At 44.1% G+C, this 18,802-nt stretch overlaps 1 protein-coding gene across 4 annotated transcripts in view; it reads right to left on the reverse strand.

The window, feature by feature from the left end:
* The window catches only part of LOC115101862 (interleukin-17 receptor C-like), a 22,501-nt gene extending 6,831 nt beyond the window's left edge, over positions 1-15,670 (reverse strand). The window contains exons 1-12 of one of the 4 annotated variants that reach the window (XM_065005309.1): positions 15,478-15,670; positions 10,050-10,182; positions 9,823-9,838; positions 9,538-9,654; positions 9,232-9,329; positions 9,053-9,136; positions 8,825-8,939; positions 8,538-8,722; positions 6,534-6,602; positions 6,312-6,378; positions 2,235-2,431; positions 2,114-2,161 (exon numbers count right to left, since the gene is read on the reverse strand). In XM_065005309.1, the coding sequence (XP_064861381.1) occupies positions 2,114-2,161; positions 2,235-2,431; positions 6,312-6,378; positions 6,534-6,602; positions 8,538-8,722; positions 8,825-8,939; positions 9,053-9,136; positions 9,232-9,329; positions 9,538-9,654; positions 9,823-9,838; positions 10,050-10,166 (1,113 nt within the window). In that variant the 5' untranslated portion in view covers positions 10,167-10,182; positions 15,478-15,670. Of the gene's footprint in view, positions 1-2,113; positions 2,162-2,234; positions 2,432-6,311; positions 6,379-6,533; positions 6,603-8,537; positions 8,723-8,824; positions 8,940-9,052; positions 9,137-9,231; positions 9,330-9,537; positions 9,655-9,822; positions 9,839-10,049; positions 13,876-15,477 lie in introns of those variants that run through there. The other 3 variants (XM_065005308.1, XM_065005310.1, XM_065005311.1) reach the window with 3 other exon arrangements.
* Between the last annotated feature and the right edge of the window lie 3,132 nt (positions 15,671-18,802).

Raw genomic sequence — 18,802 nt, forward strand, 5'->3', positions numbered from 1 at the left:
TGGGTTGGCGCCCCCTTGGGTTGAGCTGTGGCGGAGATCTTTGTGGGCTATACTCGGCCTTGTCTCAGGATGGTAAGTTGGTGGTTGAAGATATCCCTCTAGTGGTGTGGGGGCTGTGCTTTGGCAAAGTGGGTGGGGTTATATCCTTCCTGTTTGGCCCTGTCCGGGGTGTCCTCGGATGGGGCCACAGTGTCTCCTGACCCCTCCTGTCTCAGCCTCCAGTATTTATGCTGCATTAGTTTATGTGTCGGGGGCTAGGGTCAGTTTGTTATATCTGGAGTACTTCTCCTGTCCTATTCGGTGTCCTGTGTGAATCTAAGTGTGCGTTTTCTAATTCTCTCCTTCTCTCTTTCTTTCTCTCTCTCGGAGGACCTGAGCCCTAGGACCATGCCCCAGGACTACCTGACATGATGACTCCTTGCTGTCCCCAGTCCACCTGGCCATGCTGCTGCTCCAGTTTCAACTGGCCTGGGCCCTAGGACCATGTCCCAGGACTACCTGACATGATGACTCCTTGCTGTCCCCAGTCCACCTGGCCATGCTGCTGCTCCAGTTTCAACTGTTCTGCCTTACTATTATTCAACCATGCTGGTCATTTATGAACATTTGAACATCTTGGCCACGTTCTGTTATAATCTCCCCGGCACAGCCAGAAGAGGACTGGCCACCCCACATATGCTCTCTAATTCTCTTTCTTTTTCTCTCTCGGAGGACCTGAGCCCTAGGACCGTGCCCCAGGACTACCTGACATGATGACTCCTTGCTGTCCCCAGTCCACCTGACTGTGCTGCTGCTCCAGTTTCAACTGTTCTGCCTTATTATTATTCGACCATGCTGGTCATTTATGAACATTTGAACATCTTGGTCATGTTCTGTTATAATCTCTACCCGGCACAGCCAGAAGAGGACTGGCCACCCCACATAGCCTGGTTCCTCTCTAGGTTTCTTCCTAGGTTTTGGCCTTTCTAGGGAGTTTTTCCTAGCCACCGTGCTTTTACACCTGCATTGTTTGCTGTTTGGGGTTTTAGGCTGGGTTTCTGTACAGCACTTTGAGATATCAGCTAATGTACGAAGGGCTATATAAATAAATTTGATTTGATTTGATTTGATTTGATCGTGGACTACAGGAAAAGGTGGGCCGACAAGGCCCCCATTAACATCGACGGGGCTGTAGTGGAGCGGGTTGAGAGCTTCAAGTTCCTTGGTGTCCACATCACCAACAAACTATCATGGTCGATACACACCAAGACAGAAGTGAAGAGGATACGACAACACCTTTTCCTCCTCAGGAGACTGTCTTGGGTCCCCAGATCCTCAAAGTTCTACAGCTGCACCATCGATGGCATTCTGACCAGTTGCATCGCCGCCTGGTATGGCAACTGCTCGGCATCTGACCGTAAGGCGCTACAGAGGGTAGTGCATATGACCCAGTACATCACTGTAGCCAAGATTCCTGCCATCCAGAACTATACCAAGAGGCTTCTAAACAGCTTCTACCCCCAAACCATAAGACTATTTACATTGCACCCCCTTTTACACCACTGCATGGCAAACAGCACCGGAGCACCATGTCTAGGATCGAAAGGCACCTTAACAGCTTCTACCCCCAAACCATAAGACTATTTACATTACACCCCCCCCCCCCCCCCCTTTTACACCACTGCATGGCAAACAGCACCGGAGCACCATGTCTAGGATCGAAAGGCACCTTAACAGCTTCTACCCCCAAACCATAAGACTGCTGAACAATTGATGAAATAGCCACCGATTATTTACATTGACCCCCCCATTTGTTTTTTACACTGCTGCTACTCGCTATTTATTATCTATGCATAGTCACTTCACCGCTACCTATATGTACAAATTACCTCGACCAACCTGTACCCCTGCACATTGACTCGGAACCGGTACCCCCTGTATATAGCCTCATTAATGTTATTTTATTGTGTTACTGTTAATTATTCTTTACTTTAGTTAATTTGATACATATTTTCTTAACTCTTTCTTCAACTGCACTGTTGGTTAAGCATTTCACGGTAAGGTCTACACATGTTGCATTCGGCCCATGTGACAAATAACATTGATTTGATTTGATTGGCTTATTCACTCTTACCTGCACACACATCTGAGGGTGTTTATCCACAGCAGAAACATTATATTTCTGTCAAGGATAGAGGGAAGATATCAGCAGCAGCATCATCTTCATCATCATCACCGTCATCATCAACACTCACCAGTTCTCCCTTCTCCTCCATGTCCTCCAGTGTGGAGTTTAGGATGGGAGTGCATTGTGGTGTGTTTCTTTGGTGTCGCCAGCAGAGGGAGGCAGAGGGCTTCAGGTAAGCAGCAGGACACAGGGCACTCCAGGCCATGCTTGAACCCAACTCACCATACAGAGTCACATTACTGGAGCGCCACACGTCTCTTCCCCCTGGTGGTCAAACACAGACAGTGCACTGTTACTGATAGTGTGAGGACTGCATGTTCTGCTGGTTTGTCTGTGACTCATTAATAATTGCTCCAGCAGAAAGCCCCTGCTATCCCCAGGTCTGATTCACTGGAAAATATACAGATAACACACATAGAAACTGAAGCTAATCATCAGCTACGGCATTTCAAACAGGTCTAAGAGACAAACAATACATGAAAAATCAGAGGTGTACTCAATAAGAAATAAGTCATTAAAGAGCAGCAGTAAAATAACAATAGCGAGACTATATACAGGGGGGCACCAATACAGAGTCAATGTGCAGGGGGGGGGGGGGTGCGCAAATAGTCTCATGGCTTGGGGGTAGAAGCTGTTTAGAAGCCTCTTGGACCTAGACGTGGTGCTCCGGTACCGCTTGCCGTGCAGTAGCAGAGAGAACACACTCTGACACAGCCTGGTATAGAGGTCCTGGATGGCAGGAACCTTTGCCCCAGTGATGTACTGGGCCATTCGCACTAACCTCTGTAGTGCTCTGTGATGCTCTTGATGGTGTAGCTGTATAAACTTTTGAGGATCTGAGGACCCATGCCAAATCTTTTCAGTCTCCTGAGGGGGAATAGGTTTTGTTGTGCCCTCTTAACGACTGTCTTGGTGTGCTTGGACCATGATAGTTTGTTGGTGATGTGGACACCAAGGAACTTGAAGCTCTCAACCTGCTCCACTGCAGCCCAGTCGATGAGAATGGGGGCATGCTCAGTCCTCTTTTTCCTGTAGTCCACAATCATCTCCTTTGTCTTGATCACATTGAGTTGTTGTTATGGCACCACACGGCCAGGTCTCTGACGTCCTCCCTATAGTCTGTCTCGACGTTGTCGGTGATCACTGTTGTGTCATTGCCAAACTTAATGATGGTGTTGTGCCTGGAGTTGTGCCTGGCCGTGCAGTCATGAGTGAAGAGGGAGTACAGGAGGGGACTGAGCACACACCCCTGAGGGGCCACTGTGTTGAGGATCAGCGTGGTGGATGTGTTGTTACCTACCCTCACCACCTTGGGGTGGCCCGTCAGGAAGTTCAGGATCCAGTTGCAGAGGGAGGTGTTTAGTCCCAGGGTCTTTAGCTTAGTGGTGAGCTTTGAGGGCACTATGATTTTGAACACTGAGCTGTAGTCAATGAATAGCATTCTCACCTAGGTGTTCCTTTTGTCAAGGGGGGAAAGGGTTGTGTTGAGTGCAATAGAGATTGCATCATCTGTGGATCTGTTGGGCGGTATGCAAATTGGAGTGGGTCTAGGGTTTCTGGGATAATGGTGTTGATGTGAGCCATGACCAGCCTTTCAAAGCATTTCAAGGCTACAGACATGAGTGCTACGGGTCGGTAGTAATTTAGGCAGGTTACCTTAGTGTTCTTGGGCACAGGCACTATGGTGGTCTGCTTAAAACATGTTGGTATTATAGACTCGGATAGGGAGAGGTTGAAAATGTCAGTGAAGATGTTACATTCCCCAGCTTCTGCGTTGTTGTGGGTTTGTATGTGTTTATGTGTGTATTTCAGGAAATGGCTTCCTGGATTCCCCCAAGCAGCTGATTGTTCACCCCCATGGCAGATTGGAACTCTGATCCCGCCCTCTCGTTAGGGGATACAGTTGTCACCAATTACAAACTCCTTAAAAGCCAGTGTTCCTTTGTTAGGAGAGAGATCTTCTTTGATGTCCTGTGTTGGTTGTTGTGCAGACAGTTTTTGGAAAGTATTTTGTAGCTGGTCCTGCTGAGGTATGTTTATGTCAAAAGGACTGTGTTTTGATTATTAAAATTGTATTATTCTGTTTCATTTGTTCCGAGAAGGTGAAGGCACCTTGAGAGTGCTTAGGCAAGAGGCCTGTGGGCATACATATACCCGTAGTGTGTACTCTGTCTATGCACACTAGGTAAGACCTGGGTGGACCACCCCCTGTATTTTGGTTAGCGCGCCAGGTGGTGTTAAGGTTAGGTAAGTAGTGGGTAGGCAGGTAAGGTATTAGAGGGGACTCAACTTTTACTTTCTTTGCTTTGGTTCCGTCCAGTCCCTTTTCCCCACATTACCGTGTTAAGGAAATAAATTCCCAGTAAACGGTAATATTCTCTGCCTCTGTCATCCTTACCCGTACCTACAATCACATACCTCTTTCACTTCACGGGGAGTTGAGTGTAGCAGGGTGTTGCGCTCCCTCCAAGAGGCGTGCATAAAAGAAGCCATTTGCCAGTTGGTCAGTGCATGCTCGCAGTACACGTCCTGGTAATCCGTCTGTCCCTGCTGCCTTGTGAATATTGACCTGTAACGGTCTTACTCACATCGGCTGTGGAGAGCTTGATCACAGTCTTCCGGAACAGATGGGGCTCTCATGCATGCTTCAGTGTTTATTTGCCTCGAAGTGAGCATAGAAGTAGTTTAGCTCGTCTGGTAGGCTCGTATCACTGGGCAGCTCTCTGCTGTGCTTTCCTTTGTAGTCTGTAATAGTTTGCAAGCCCTGTCACATCCAATGAGCGTCAGAGCAGATGTAGTACGATTCGATCTTAGTCCTGTATTGACGCTTTGCCTGTTTGATGGGTCGTCGGAGGGCATAGCAGTATTTCTTAAGCTTCCGGGTTAGAGTCCTGCTCCTTGAAAGCTGCAGCTTTAGCTCAGTGCGGATGTTGCCTGTAATCCATGGCTTCTGGTTGGGGTATGTACGTACGGTCACTGTGGGGACGACGTCATCGATGCACTTATATGATGAAGCCAATGACTGATGTGGTATACTCAATACCATTGGAGGAATCCCGGAACATATTCCAGTCTGTGGTAGCAAAACAGTCCTGTAGCTTAGCATCTGCTTCATCTGACCACTTTTTTTGTATTGATCTAGTCACTGTTGCTTCCTGCTTCAATATTTGCTTGTAAGCAGGAATCAGGAGGATAGAATTATGGGCAGATTTGCCAAATGGAGGGAGAGCATTGTATGTGTGTGGAGTAAAGGTGGTCCCGTTTTCTTTTTTCCCCCCCTCTGGTTGCACATTTAACATGCTGATATAAATTTGGTAAAATGGATTTAAGTTTCCCTGCATTAAAGTCCCCGGCTACTACGAGCACCGCCTCTGGGTGAGTGTTTTCTTGTTTGCTTATGGCGGAATACAGCTCATTCAATGCTGTTTTAGTGCCAGCCTCTGACTGTGGTGGTATGTAAACACCTACGAAAAATGCAGATAAACTCTCTAGGTAGATAGTGTGGTGTACAGCTTATCATGAGACACCCTACCTCAGGCGAGCAATAGCTCGAGACTTCCTTAGTCTGTGCACCAGCTGTTACAAAAATACATAGTCCGCCGCCCCTTGTCTTACCAGACGCCGGTGTAGCGTATAACCAGACAGCTGTATGTTATGTTGATAGTGTCGTCATTCAGCCACGACTCCATGAAGCGTAAGATATTACAGTTTTGAATGTCCCGTTGGCAGTTCAATATTCCGCGTAGGTCATCTATTTTATTGTCCAAAGATTGCACGTTTGCTAGCAGAATGGAAGTGTGGGTTTATTAGATCGCCAACGAATTCACAGAAGGCAGTCCGCCCTCTGGACCCTTTTTCTCCACCTCCTCTTCATGCAAATCACGGGGATCTGGGCCTGTTCCTGAGAAAGCAGCATATCGTTCGTGACAGGCTCGTTAATGGAAAAAAGGATTCTGCCAGTCCGTGGTGAGTAATCGCAGTCCTGATGTCCAGAAATTATTTCGGTCATAAGAGACGGTAGCGGCAACATTATGTACAAAAGAAGTTACAAACAACGCAAATAAACTAACAAAAAACACAATCTGTTGGGGGCACGTAAAATGTCTGCCTTCTTCTCCGGCACCATTTTAGATTAGATACTCACCATCTAATGAGCCATTCACAAACGGGCAAACTGTGGTTCGCCTTGCGTCTAGGTGTGTGTAATATACCTGCAGGCATATGTACAGACAGACAGGCAGAGAGACATGCAAGGACACAAACATGAGACATACTGTAGTTTTAGCCATGCAGTACTGTCACTGTCTATTGCACATTATCTGATAGTTAACTCATTGTGATATGTCACTGAGTGAGACCTTTTTACCTGTACACAGACACAGGGTAGCAGGTAGGGGAAACTGAGAGTCACTGACCGATTCTGATTGGTGTCAATCTGGAGAGAACAACAGAATATTCATTAACAGATTATCAACCTACACTACCGGTCCAATGTTTTAGAACACCTACTCATTCAAAGGTTTTTCTTAATTTTTTACTATTTTCTATATTGTTGAATAATAAAGACAACAAAACTATGAAATAACACATAGAATCGTTATAACCAAAAAAGTGTTCAAACGAATCCAAATATATTTCATATTTGAGATTATTCAAATAGCCACCCTTTGCCTTGATGACAGCTTTGCACACTCTTGGCAGTCTTTCAACCAGCTTCACCTGGAAAGCTTTTCCAACAATCTTGAAGGAGTTCCCACATATGCTGAGCAATTGTTGGCTGATTTTCCTTCACTCTGCGGTCCGACTCATCCCAAAACCATCTCAATTTGGATGAAGTCGGGGAATTATGGAAGCCAGGTCATCTGACGCAGCACTCTATCACTCTCCTCTAGGTAAAATAGCCCTTACACACCCTGGAGGTGTGTTGGGTCATTGTCCTGTTGAAAAACAAATGATAGTTCCACTAAGCCCAAACCAGATGGGATGGCGTATCGCTGCAGAATGCTCTGGTAGCCATGCTGGTTAAGTGTGCCTTAAACTAAAAAATTCACAGACAGTGTCACCAGCAAAGCACCCCCACACCATAACACCTCCTCAATGCTTTAAGGTGGGAAATATACATGCAGAGATCATCTGTTTATCCACACCGCGTCTCAGAAAGACATGATTGGAAACAAAAATCTCCAATTTGGACTCCAGACCAAAGGACAAATTTCCACCAGTATAATGTCCATTGCTCGTGTTTCTTGGCCCAAGTAGGTCTCTTCTTCTTATTGGTTTCCTTTAGTAGTGGTTTCTTTGCATCAATTTGACCATGAAGGCCTGATTCACACAGTCTCGTCTGAACAGTTGATGTTGATGTGTCTGTTACTTAAACTCTATGAAGCATTTATTTGGGCTGCAATTTCTGAGGCTGGTAACTCTAATGAACTTATCCTCTGCAGCAGAGGTAACTCTGGGTCTTCCATTCCTGTGGCTGTCCCCATGAGAGCCAGTTTCATCATAGCGCTTGATGGTTTTTGCGACTGCACTTGAGGAAACTTTCAAAGTTCTTAAAATGTTCCATATTGACTGACCTTCATGTCTTTAAAGTAATGATGGACTTTCATTTCTCTTTGCTTATTTAAGTTGTTCTTGCTATAATATTGAGTGGCGCCGCCATCTAAGGCACTGAAACTCAGTACTAGAGGCGTCACTACAGACACCCTGGTTCAAATCCAGGTTGTATCACAACTGGCCATGATTGGGAGTCCCATAGGGTGGCGCACAATTGGCCCAGTGTTGTCCAGGTTTGGCCAGTGTAGGCCATCATTGTAAATAAGAATTTGTTCTTAACTGACTTGCCTAGTTAAATAAAGGTTCAATTAAAAATATATATTTTACCAAATAGGGATATCTTCCATGTACCACCCCTACCTTGTCACAACACAACTGATTGGCTCAAACCCATCAAGAAGAAAGAAATTACACAAATGAACTTTTAACAAGGCACACTTGTTCATTTAAATGCATTCCAGGTGACTACCTCATAAAGCTGGTTGAGAGAATGCCAAGAGTGTGCAAAGCTGTCATCAAGGCAAAGGGTGGCTATTTGAAGAATCTCAAATATAAAATATATTTTGATTTGTTTAACACTTTTTTGGTTACTACATGATTCCATGTGTTATTTAATAGTTTTGATGTCTTCACTACTATTCTACAATGTAAAAAATAGTAAAATAAAGAAAATCTCATGAATGAGTAGGTGTTCTAAAATGTTTGACAGGTAGTGTATGTTATAAACAAAATTCATCTTTTTAAAACACCTCTATACATGCACGCACGCACCCACCCACCCACACACACAACACACACATGCAAAATAGCTTACAGTAGAAAGAGCAGAAAGGTTGGAGCATTCGGCATCTGTGTGTCTGTAGCACAACCTGGTGTATACATCAGATGAGAGAGCCGGTTGGTATATGTGGTCTCCAGTTGCTACTGTTACATTGAGGGATCGAGCCAGCTCATCCACAGACAGATCAAACTCTGGTACTGGATCTGAATCTGCATCACCTCAGACAGAGTCATAGTATGATTAGTATTATAATGTCATTCTCATCACATCACAGGTGAGGGATGGGGAGAAGTGATGGAGGTGAAAGGTGAGATTAGTACCTGGACAGATGTCCTTCTGTACGATGTACCTGTGCTGTCTCTGTGGTTTAGAGGACAAAGACACATACACCTCTCGCCCTGCGTTAGCAGGGAAACAGTCATACACCAACTCCCACTGGAAGGCAGCAGAGACACACACAGCAACATGATCAGAAGCTCACTTTCATCATTCTACTGTGTATGTGTGTGTGTGTCTGTGCATGCATGTATGAAAGTATCAGATCTTACCACAATCATGTGGCCAATGTCATGGGGATGTAAGCGCTTAATGTTGGTCTTTCCTACTATGATGGATCGAAACGGGACACTCCACTTAAAATAAAAATGAATAAAGTGAATTTATTTTATCCATCTATCTTATCCTTTTTAACTGAAAGGGAGAGGGGTTCCATTTCAAGAAATGTTACCTGTAAAGTGTCATTATTGACTCCCTTTTTTATCGAGATGGTTCTGCGAGTTGTAGTTGACAGCTCCAGGTATTTAATGGTCAGTGTCCCAGTGAAGTCTAGAGGAACACAGAGGACAGATTAAAGAATTGTGGCAGTAAAGGTAGAACGAGACAAAGAGAGGAAGTCAGGATACGGAAGAAAGATATAGACTGAAACAAACACAAGGCCAGAGAAAGGGAGACTGAGACTTTAAATAAAAGGAGGATGGGATGGAAGAAAGTTCTAAAGGGGATGAGGATGGTGCGGAGAGACAGACAGTCTTACCTGCCGCTTTCATTCTGACACGTACATGGACACAGGCAAAACAGGAGCCTTGTGATGGAGAGAACCCGAGAGTGGACAGACTCAGCTGAGGAAGACTCTCAGGGTTCCAGTTGGAACCTACAGGAAAAAAAAGACAGAAACACAGAACATACGGACACTCAAAACAATATATGCAGTAAAATAAGTATACAAGTGAAGTCTGAAAATGCCAAATAAATGGTTCCTCTTCATATTGTGTACAAAATTAGTTATCCCATAGAGACCATGGACTGAAGTAACACTTACCATTTTGGTATTGAATCTATTGTGGAGAAATAGAGGAAGAAAAGGAGGAAGAAAAAGAGACTGGGTTAATGAAGTGAATATTGATGCAGGACAGGTTCACAGAGGCTAATCCATTTCCAATACAGTATTTCCATTATATAAGGTCTGAGTATAATGTCTCTTTTGCATATTAGTTACATTATGTCCATGGTGGTGGGCCCCAAAGATGGTATGAATTAGTCCCTTACCTCGGTGACAGTTAGTCTGGCGCGTGTTATCTCCTCGGAGGCGCACAGGAGCTGCAGCAGGCACAACAGGAGCAGGAGCACAGCCAGTGCAGGTCCATTCCCGCGACTCATCATCATGAAGGGTGACCACTAGCTTACTCACAACAGAGGCACGTGTAAAAAGTCACGGCGTATCCAATGACGCTTGAACAACTTTGGCCTAGGGACAAAAAAACGCAAACGCGCAAAAAAACAGCAGAACGACAGACCACACTCAATACGTTTAGCCTTGCATATTAAAATAAACTAAATGAAATCCAAGAAAACGGAAACGTAGCCTACATGATAAGTTCCAGTGCTATGTTGTTTTGTCTGTTCCCAATAAGAACGTTAAAAAAATGACTCATTAATAATTGTTCCATGCGTATCAAGTGCATTGAGTGAGTGAGTGAGTGAGTGAGTGAGTGGGTAGTTTAGTACAGCTCCACTTTTCCAGCTGCCTCAGACAATGTGTATTCGTTTGACATTTTTTTTTTTTTACGAACAATGAGGAAATAACAGTCAGGCTATGCTAAGAAATACTTGTTTTTTTAACGTTACATCCAGAAGGAAACGTGTATTGGCAAACATTGCAGTCCCCCTTGCACAGTCACTGACCCCTCTGTTAATCATAAATACCGCATATTTTCTGAAACAGACCTTGGTTCAAATTATATTTAGGGTAATTCAGTAACTTTCTAAGACATTTGGAAGTAAGGGTGTGTTCGTAAATCACGCAGGAGTGCCAGAGCGTGCTCAGAGAGCGCTCTAGGCGTTAGTAAATTCAGAGTGTTGTCAGATTGTCGGTTCGTAGATTCAGAGTGTTTCGGCTCTCGGAGAGTTCAGAGCGCACACTGGACGCTCTGGCCGAGGATTACGGTTGATCCGAGTGTTCTGACCTCACAACTGGCAATCAAGCACCCAAGCTAACTGACCAAAGTTGTCTAGCTTGCTAGCTACTACCAGAAACAAATGAGAGACCACCTCTCTCTGACCATTTTACTCGCCCTATCAGAGCTGGTTAAAGCTGTTTTCATGTTCTCTAGAACGTTGGTGACTGTAACTGTGCTGCTGGCAACAATTTAATTACGTTTTTTTTGCCTACGTTTACTGAAACTAGGTCATATCCAACAAGAGTGTTGCACGGTTGTAAGTTCTTCAGTTATTCTGCGCTCCTTGCACATATCCCATCAACACCATTATCCCAGAAACCCTAGACCCACTCCAATTTGCATACCGCCCAAACAGATCCACAGATGATGCAATCTCTATTGCACTCCACACTGCCCTTTCCCAACTGGACAAAAGAAACACTTATGTGAGAATGTTATTCATTGACTACAGCTCATTGACTACAGTTTAGCGTTCAACACCATAGTGCCCTCAAATCTCATCACTAAGCTAAGGATCCTGAGACTAAACACCTCCCTTTGCAACTGGATCCTGGACTTCCTGACGGGCCGCCCCCATTTCACTTTAAGTTATACACCTGTTGTATTCGGCACACATGACAAATAAACTTTGATTTGATTTGATTTGAGACTAGAGTGCTCTGAAATCGGAGTAGATGGCCAGAGTGAATTTACCAACGCACCCTAAATATTTGAATATTTTTCGTTTTATTTGAAGTATGTGGAAATAGAAATATATATTTTTTAAATTACCTTTATTTAACTAGGCAAGTCAGTTAAGAACAAATTCTTATTTTCAATGACGGCCTAGGAACAGTGGGTTAACTGCCTGCTCAGGGGCAGAACGACAGATTTGAACCTGGTCTGTTTGGTTATGGTATTTGACAATGTTTGTAGAGAAGTATTTGAAAATAGTTTCAGATAGTTTGCTGTTTATAGAAAATCATTTGATAACATTTCAACCCATGCCTGCAGCCGCCTCTGGTTAGGCTCATGTGTTGTTTTCCAATTAAGCAATAAGGCATGAGGAGGTGTGGAATATGACCAGTATCCAATCACATACACATATTTAGCAGATGTTTGCGGGTGTAGTGAAATGCTTGTGTTCCTAGCTCCAACAGTGCAGTAGTATCTAACAATTCACAACAATACACACATCTAAAAGTAAAAGAATGGAATCAAGAAATATATTGAAAAAAATGAGGACAAGCAATGTCGGAGTGGCATTGACTAAAATACAGTAGAATATAATATAATTGTCACGACTTCCGCCGAAATTGGCTCCCCTGCCTGTTCAGGCGGTGCTCGGTGGTCGTCGTCACCAGCCTACTAGCCGCCACCGATCCCTTTTTCGTTGTCTGTTTGTTTTGTCTTATTAGTTTCACCTGTGTCCTGTTGTATGTGCTTGATGGGCTTCCTTATTTAAAGTACGCGTACCCGCTCTTGTTTAGTGCGGGATTGAATTTCTGTTACGTGTGTGCGTTAGGTAGAGGTGTTCGTGTTCTGGACCTGGCACCCTGTGTTTTGGGTGGTCCATATTATTGTCCGTGCCCTGTGTTGTGGGCTTGTTATTTTGTGCCACATTAAAGTGCACCTTTTCCCTGTGGAACTCTCTGCGCCTGATTCCTTCCTCACCCACCTAGTCCCGCGTGACAATAATATAATACAGTAAATACATATGAGATGAGTAAAGCAGTATGTAAACATTAAAGTGACTAGTGTTCCATTATTAAAGTGGTCAGTGATTCCATGTCTGTGTATAGCAGCCTCAAAGGTGTAGGGTTGAGTAACCGGGTGATAGCCGGCTAGTGATGACTATTTAACAGTTTGATGGCCTTGAGATAGAAGCTGTTTTTCAGTCTCTCGGTCCCAGCTTAGATGCTCCTGTACTGTCCTCGCCTTCCGAATGATCGCGGGGTGAACAGGCCGTGGCTCGGGGGGTTTATGTCCTTCATTATGTGTTTGGCCTTCCTGTGACATCGGGTGCTGTAGGTGTCCTGGAGGACAGGTAGTGTGCCCCCGGTGATGCATTGGCCAGACGCCACCACCCTCTGGAGAGCCCTGCGGTTGCGGGCAGTGCAGTTGCCGTACCATGCGGTGATACAGCCCGACAGGATGCTCTCCCTTGGTTCTCTATGGTGTTGTAGGTCAGGGAGTGACTAGGGGGGGTTCTAGTCGCTGTATTTCTATGTTTGGGTTTGAGTATGGTTCCCAATTAGAGGCATCTGATTATCTTTGTCTCTAATTGGGGATCATACTTAAGGTGTTCCTGTTTCCACCTGTATTTGTGGGATATTGTTTTGTGTATGTGCATGTAGCACCACGTACGTCACGTTTCGTTGTTTGTTTATTGTTTTGCTGAAGTTTCACTTTAAATAAAGATTTGGAACTCGAATCACGCTGTGCCTTGGTCTGTCTATCATAACAACCGTGACAGAACAAAAGGACTTGAGTTTCTGTAAGTTATCACAATCACACCATGAGTAGTTAATCATGAAACATACACCCCTGCCTTTCTTCTTCCCGGAGAGTTCTTTATTCTTGTCTACGCGATGAACTGAGAACCCAGCTGGCTGTATGAGCGAAGACAGTATATCCCGAGAGAGCCATGATTCCGTGAAACAGAGTATGTTACTGTCCCTGATGTCTCTCTGGAAGGAGATCCTCGTCCTGAGCTCGTCTACTTTATTGGCCAAAGACTGAACATTAGCGAGTAATATACTTGGAAGCCTTGGATGGTGTGCCTGCCTCCTGAGTCAGACTAGAAGTCCACTCCAAATACCTCTTCTCCGCCGGCAGTATCTTGGAGCAGCCTCTGGGATCAAATCAAATCAAATGTATTTATATAGCCCTTCGTACATCAGCTGATATCTCAAAGTGCTGTACAGAAACCCAGCCTAAAACCCCAAACAGCAAGCAATGCAGGTGTAGAAGCATGGTGGCTAGGAAAAACTCCCTAGAAAGGCCAAAACCTAGGAAGAAACCTAGAGAGGAACCAGGCTATGTGGGGTGGCCAGTCCTCTTCTGGCTGTGCCGGGTGGAGATTATAACAGAACATGGCCAAGATGTTCAAATATTCATAAATGACCAGCATGGTCAAATAATAATAATCACAGGCAGAACAGTTGAAACTGGAGCAGCAGCACGGCCAGGTGGACTGGGGACAGCAAGTCGGGATATGTTCAATTGCCCTGGGGGGTACGAACAAAGGATCCAATTCTGGAAAGTCGTATTCCTGGTCGTAATGCTGATGAGCTACTGCCACTCTAATCATCAAAAGTTATTTCGGGCTGTATGTAATAACAAAAAAACTGGGCTAATAATGTAAGAAATGTCATGACGTTCGCCTGGGGGTAGGTTTATGACAGTCATAAATACCTCTTCCCCCCTTTTTCCTCTCTCTACCCTACTGATGTTACATTTGCAAAACCCTTGGTTAACATAGAGATTCTGGGAACATCAGAAGGTGGGGGGAAATTAACTATATTCTGGTAATGCGACCAATTGAACATATGCGACGTTTTCCTTTATGACGTAATTTGTAATCAAGTTATGATTTTAATATGTGTATGTGTAATTCTGTGTGATTAGTTAGGTATTTAGTAAATAAATTATTAAACCCAATTTTGTATTGCCGATTCAACTTGTTAGCCAAGGTTCGTGCAGATAACTAAGAATTTACAACTTTCAGATGAGACTGAATTAAAATGACGATTAATATTGACTGCTATTGATGTAAAATATTCCTAGGTCTTTAAGAGTTTATTCGGAAGATAACAGCTCTATAAATATTATTTCGTGGTGTCCCGACTCTCTAGTTAATTACATTTACATGATTAGCTCAATCAGGTAATATTAATTACGGAGAAATTATTTTTTAGAATAGCATGTCATATCACTTAATCCGGCATAGCCAAAAACCCGACAGAAATAACACACAAAATAAAGAAAATACTGCAAAGTTGCTTAGGAGCTAGAAGCAGACCTGCCATGTCTGTTGGTGCTATCTTGCTTCAATGCAGAGTGCCTGGATACAGCTCTTAGGCGTGGCATATTGGCCATATACCACAAACACCCGAAGTCCCTTATTGCTATTATAAACGGGTTACCAATGTAATTAGAGCAGTAAAAATATATATTTTGTCATACCCATGGTATACAGTCTGATATACCATGGTTGTCAGTCAATCAGCATTCAGGGCTCGAACCACCCAGTTTATAATGTTAGATAGACTGTTGGTTGTTTAGCAACAAAACTGAGTCATGCACAACTATGGGCCAACACAGACAGGGTTGGCATAGATTGTTGACAATATGTAAGCTATATTTAGTCTTCAATGTTTATTGAAAACATAAATACATTTGCACATTGAACACTTGTTGTCTCTCAAATACATCATTACAGTTATTGGTTAGCTAGCTAGCTAATTTTAGCCAGTTAAAACACCTCAAAACAAGATATGGTATTAATTTGAAACAAGCTGAATTGAGCCACTTACGATTCCCCAGATGGCAGTTTCTTGTCATTATTGTTAGCAATCTGGCCATCCAGAATCACAACAACATGCTGACTTCTGCCCCTGGAAGTACACACATTGTTTTCGTGAGGTCAGCTAACAAACCCATCTATAGGTCTTCTAACAATATATGATGTGTGGGTTTCTGTCTATTAGTTTTTGTACAGAAATTGTCTGATTTTTTTCAATTCTATCTATCTCAAACACACGCTATAACGTGTTAATTGTTAACTGTAGTTGATGGCAAACAGGGTCTCTAACTGGGTCAAAGGTTTCATAGTGGTGTTGATTGTCACAATACAGTGCATTCAGAAAGTATTCAGTCACCTTCCCTTTTTCCACATTTTGTTACGTTACAGCCTTATTCTAAAATGGATTAAATGAATGTTTTTCCTCATCAATCTACACATAATACCCCATAATGACAAAGTGAAAACAGGTTTAGACATTTTTGCAAATGTATTAAAAATAAAAAACAGAAATACCGTATTTACAAAAGTATTCAGACCTTTTCCTATGAGACTTGAAATTGAGCTCAGGTGCATCCTGTTTCAATTGATCATCCTTGAGATGTTTGTACAACTTCATTGGAGTACACCTGTGGTAAATTCAATTGATTGGAAATTATTTGTCTATATAAGGTTCCACAGTTGACAGTGCATGTCATAGCAAAAACCAAGCCACAAGGTTGAAGGAATTGTCCGTAGAACTCAGAGACAGGATTGTGTTGAGGCACAGATCTAGAGCTGGCCGCCCAGCCAAACTGAGCAATCGGGGGAGAAGGGCCTTGTTCAGGTGACCAAGACCCTGGCCACTCTGAAAGAGCTCCAGAGTTCCTCTGTGGAGATGGGAGAAGCCTCCAGAAGGACAACCATCTCTGCAGCACTCCACCAATCAGGTCTTTTGGTAGAGTGGCCAGATGGAAGCCACTCCTCAGTTAAAGGCACTGTAATGATGTGCGCTGAGAGTCGGGAAGCAAGTTCAGGGATTGAGTGTTTTCATAAGTAAACGTAACATAATATAAGACAAGAAAACACGAACAACGCACAGACATGAAACAGAAACAATGATGCCTGGGGAAGGAACCAAAGGGAGTGACATATAAAGGGCAGGTACTCAGGGAGGTGATGGAGTCCAGGTGAGTGTCATTAAGCGTGTACCGCTGGTGACAGGTGTGGGCCATAACGAGCAGCATAGTGACCTAGAAGCCAGCGAGGGAGCACACGTGACAGGCATAAGACACACCACTTGGAGTTTGGCAAGAAGCACCTAAAGAACTCTGACTATGAGAAACAAGATCAGGTGAAACTAACTCTTTGGCCTGAATATCAAGGGGCACATCTGGAGGAAACCTGACACCACCGCTACAGTGAAGCATGGTGGTGGCAGCAGCATCATCCTGTGGGGATGTTTTTCAGCGGCAGGGACTGGGAGACTAGTCAGCATAGAAGGAAAGATGAACGGAGCAAAGTACAGAGAGATCCTTGAGGTAAACCTGCTCCAGAGCGCTCAGGACCTCAGACTTGGGCGAAGGTTCACCTTCCAAAAGGACAATGACCCTAAGCACACAGCCAAGACAACGCAGGTGTGGCTTCAGCACAAGTCTCTGAATGTCCTTGAGTGACCCAGCCAGAGCCTGGACTTGAACCCGATCTAACATCTCTGGAGTGACCTGAAAATAACTGTGCAGCGACGCTCCCCATCTAAACTGACAGAGTTTAAGAGGATCTGCAGAGAAGAATGGAAGAAACTTCCCAATTATAGGTGTTCCCAGCTTGTAGCGTCATACCCAAGTTCCAACAGCTAGGAGACAAATACTGTTGAGTGTTTTTAGACACCCAACCCTTTGAGTTTCACTTCAGGATATGCTATTACTGCTGTGAGAGAACATTACAACATAACATCACAGGCTTACGTTCTAAGGTTTCCACACACACACACACACACACACACACACACACACACACACACACACACACACACACACACACACACACACACAGAACTGTTGTGGAAATGGTAGCAGGGTGTATGTTTGCATAGAGAGATCAAAGAACTCATGAACTGTCAGATGAAGAAAAACCTCAGTGTCGACATCCTGAGCTTATCTCTCATGTCATCTGTCCTTTCACTACTGGGTGATATCTATCAGTTCTTCCAGCTCCCACTCATCTTCCATATGACTGTAAACAGGAGTGGGGGGTTTAGGGCAGAAAACAGAGATCTTTAGAGAAGTGGGCTGTCTAGTTATCTGTGAGTCTTTAGCCTGAATGGAAATACTAAGGGAAATTAAGTTGAGTGGGTGATCTGGGTGGCTGGGGATATTTAACCTGTGAAGTTGAGTTGAGTGGGTGATCTGGGTGGCTGGGGGATCTTTAACCTGTGAAGTTGAGTTGAGTGGATGATCTGGGTGATCTTTAACCTGTGAAGTTGAGTTGAGTGGATGATCTTTAACCTGTGAAGTTGAGTTGAGTGGATGATCTGGGTGGCTGGGGGATCTTTCACCTGTGAAGTTGAGTTGAGTGGATGATCTGGGTGATCTTTAACCTGTGAAGTTGAGTTGAGTGGATGATCTTTAACCTGTGAAGTTGAGTTGAGTGGATGATCTGGGTGGCTGGGGGATCTTTAACCTGTGAAGTTGAGTTGAGTGGATGATCTGGGTGATCTTTAACCTGTGAAGTTGAGTTGAGTGGATGATCTTTAACCTGTGAAGTTGAGTTGAGTGGATGATCTGGGTGGCTGGGGGATCTTTCACCTGTGAAGTTGAGTTGAGTGGGTGATCTGAGTGGCTGGGGATATTTAACCTGTGAAGTTGAGTTGAGTGGGTGACCTGGGTGGCTGGGGATCTTTCACCTGTGAAGTTGAGTTGAGTGGGTGATCTGGGTGGTTGGGGGCTCTTTAACCTGTGAAGTTGAGTTGAGTGGGTGATCTGGGTGGCTGGGGATCTTTAACTTGTAAAGAAAATATGACACACATATGCCCACACATGCTGATAAGAAACAATATGCAGGGCATGGGAGGACAAGTCTTGGTGATTTCTACTGTGATACATTGCATGTGGCTACAAGTCCATCCCTACTTATCGAAAAGATTATCTGAATGTCCCTGTAAGACTATGTTTTGAAAGACTGTAAATCTGACATGATATAGTGGGCCTAGAGCGAAGGAATCCCTAGTGTTAACAGGAAATTTTAACCAGTTGTACCAGCTCGAATGGCCTAGTTTAGACATCCTGTCATCTCTCAGTGTGTCAGTGTGTGAGTGACAGGCAGATAGAGAGAGACACACAATGAAAGAGGTCAGGGGG

Source organism: Oncorhynchus nerka, linkage group LG20, assembly GCF_034236695.1.
Source record: "Oncorhynchus nerka isolate Pitt River linkage group LG20, Oner_Uvic_2.0, whole genome shotgun sequence".
Classification (NCBI taxonomy): Eukaryota; Metazoa; Chordata; class Actinopteri; order Salmoniformes; family Salmonidae; genus Oncorhynchus; species Oncorhynchus nerka.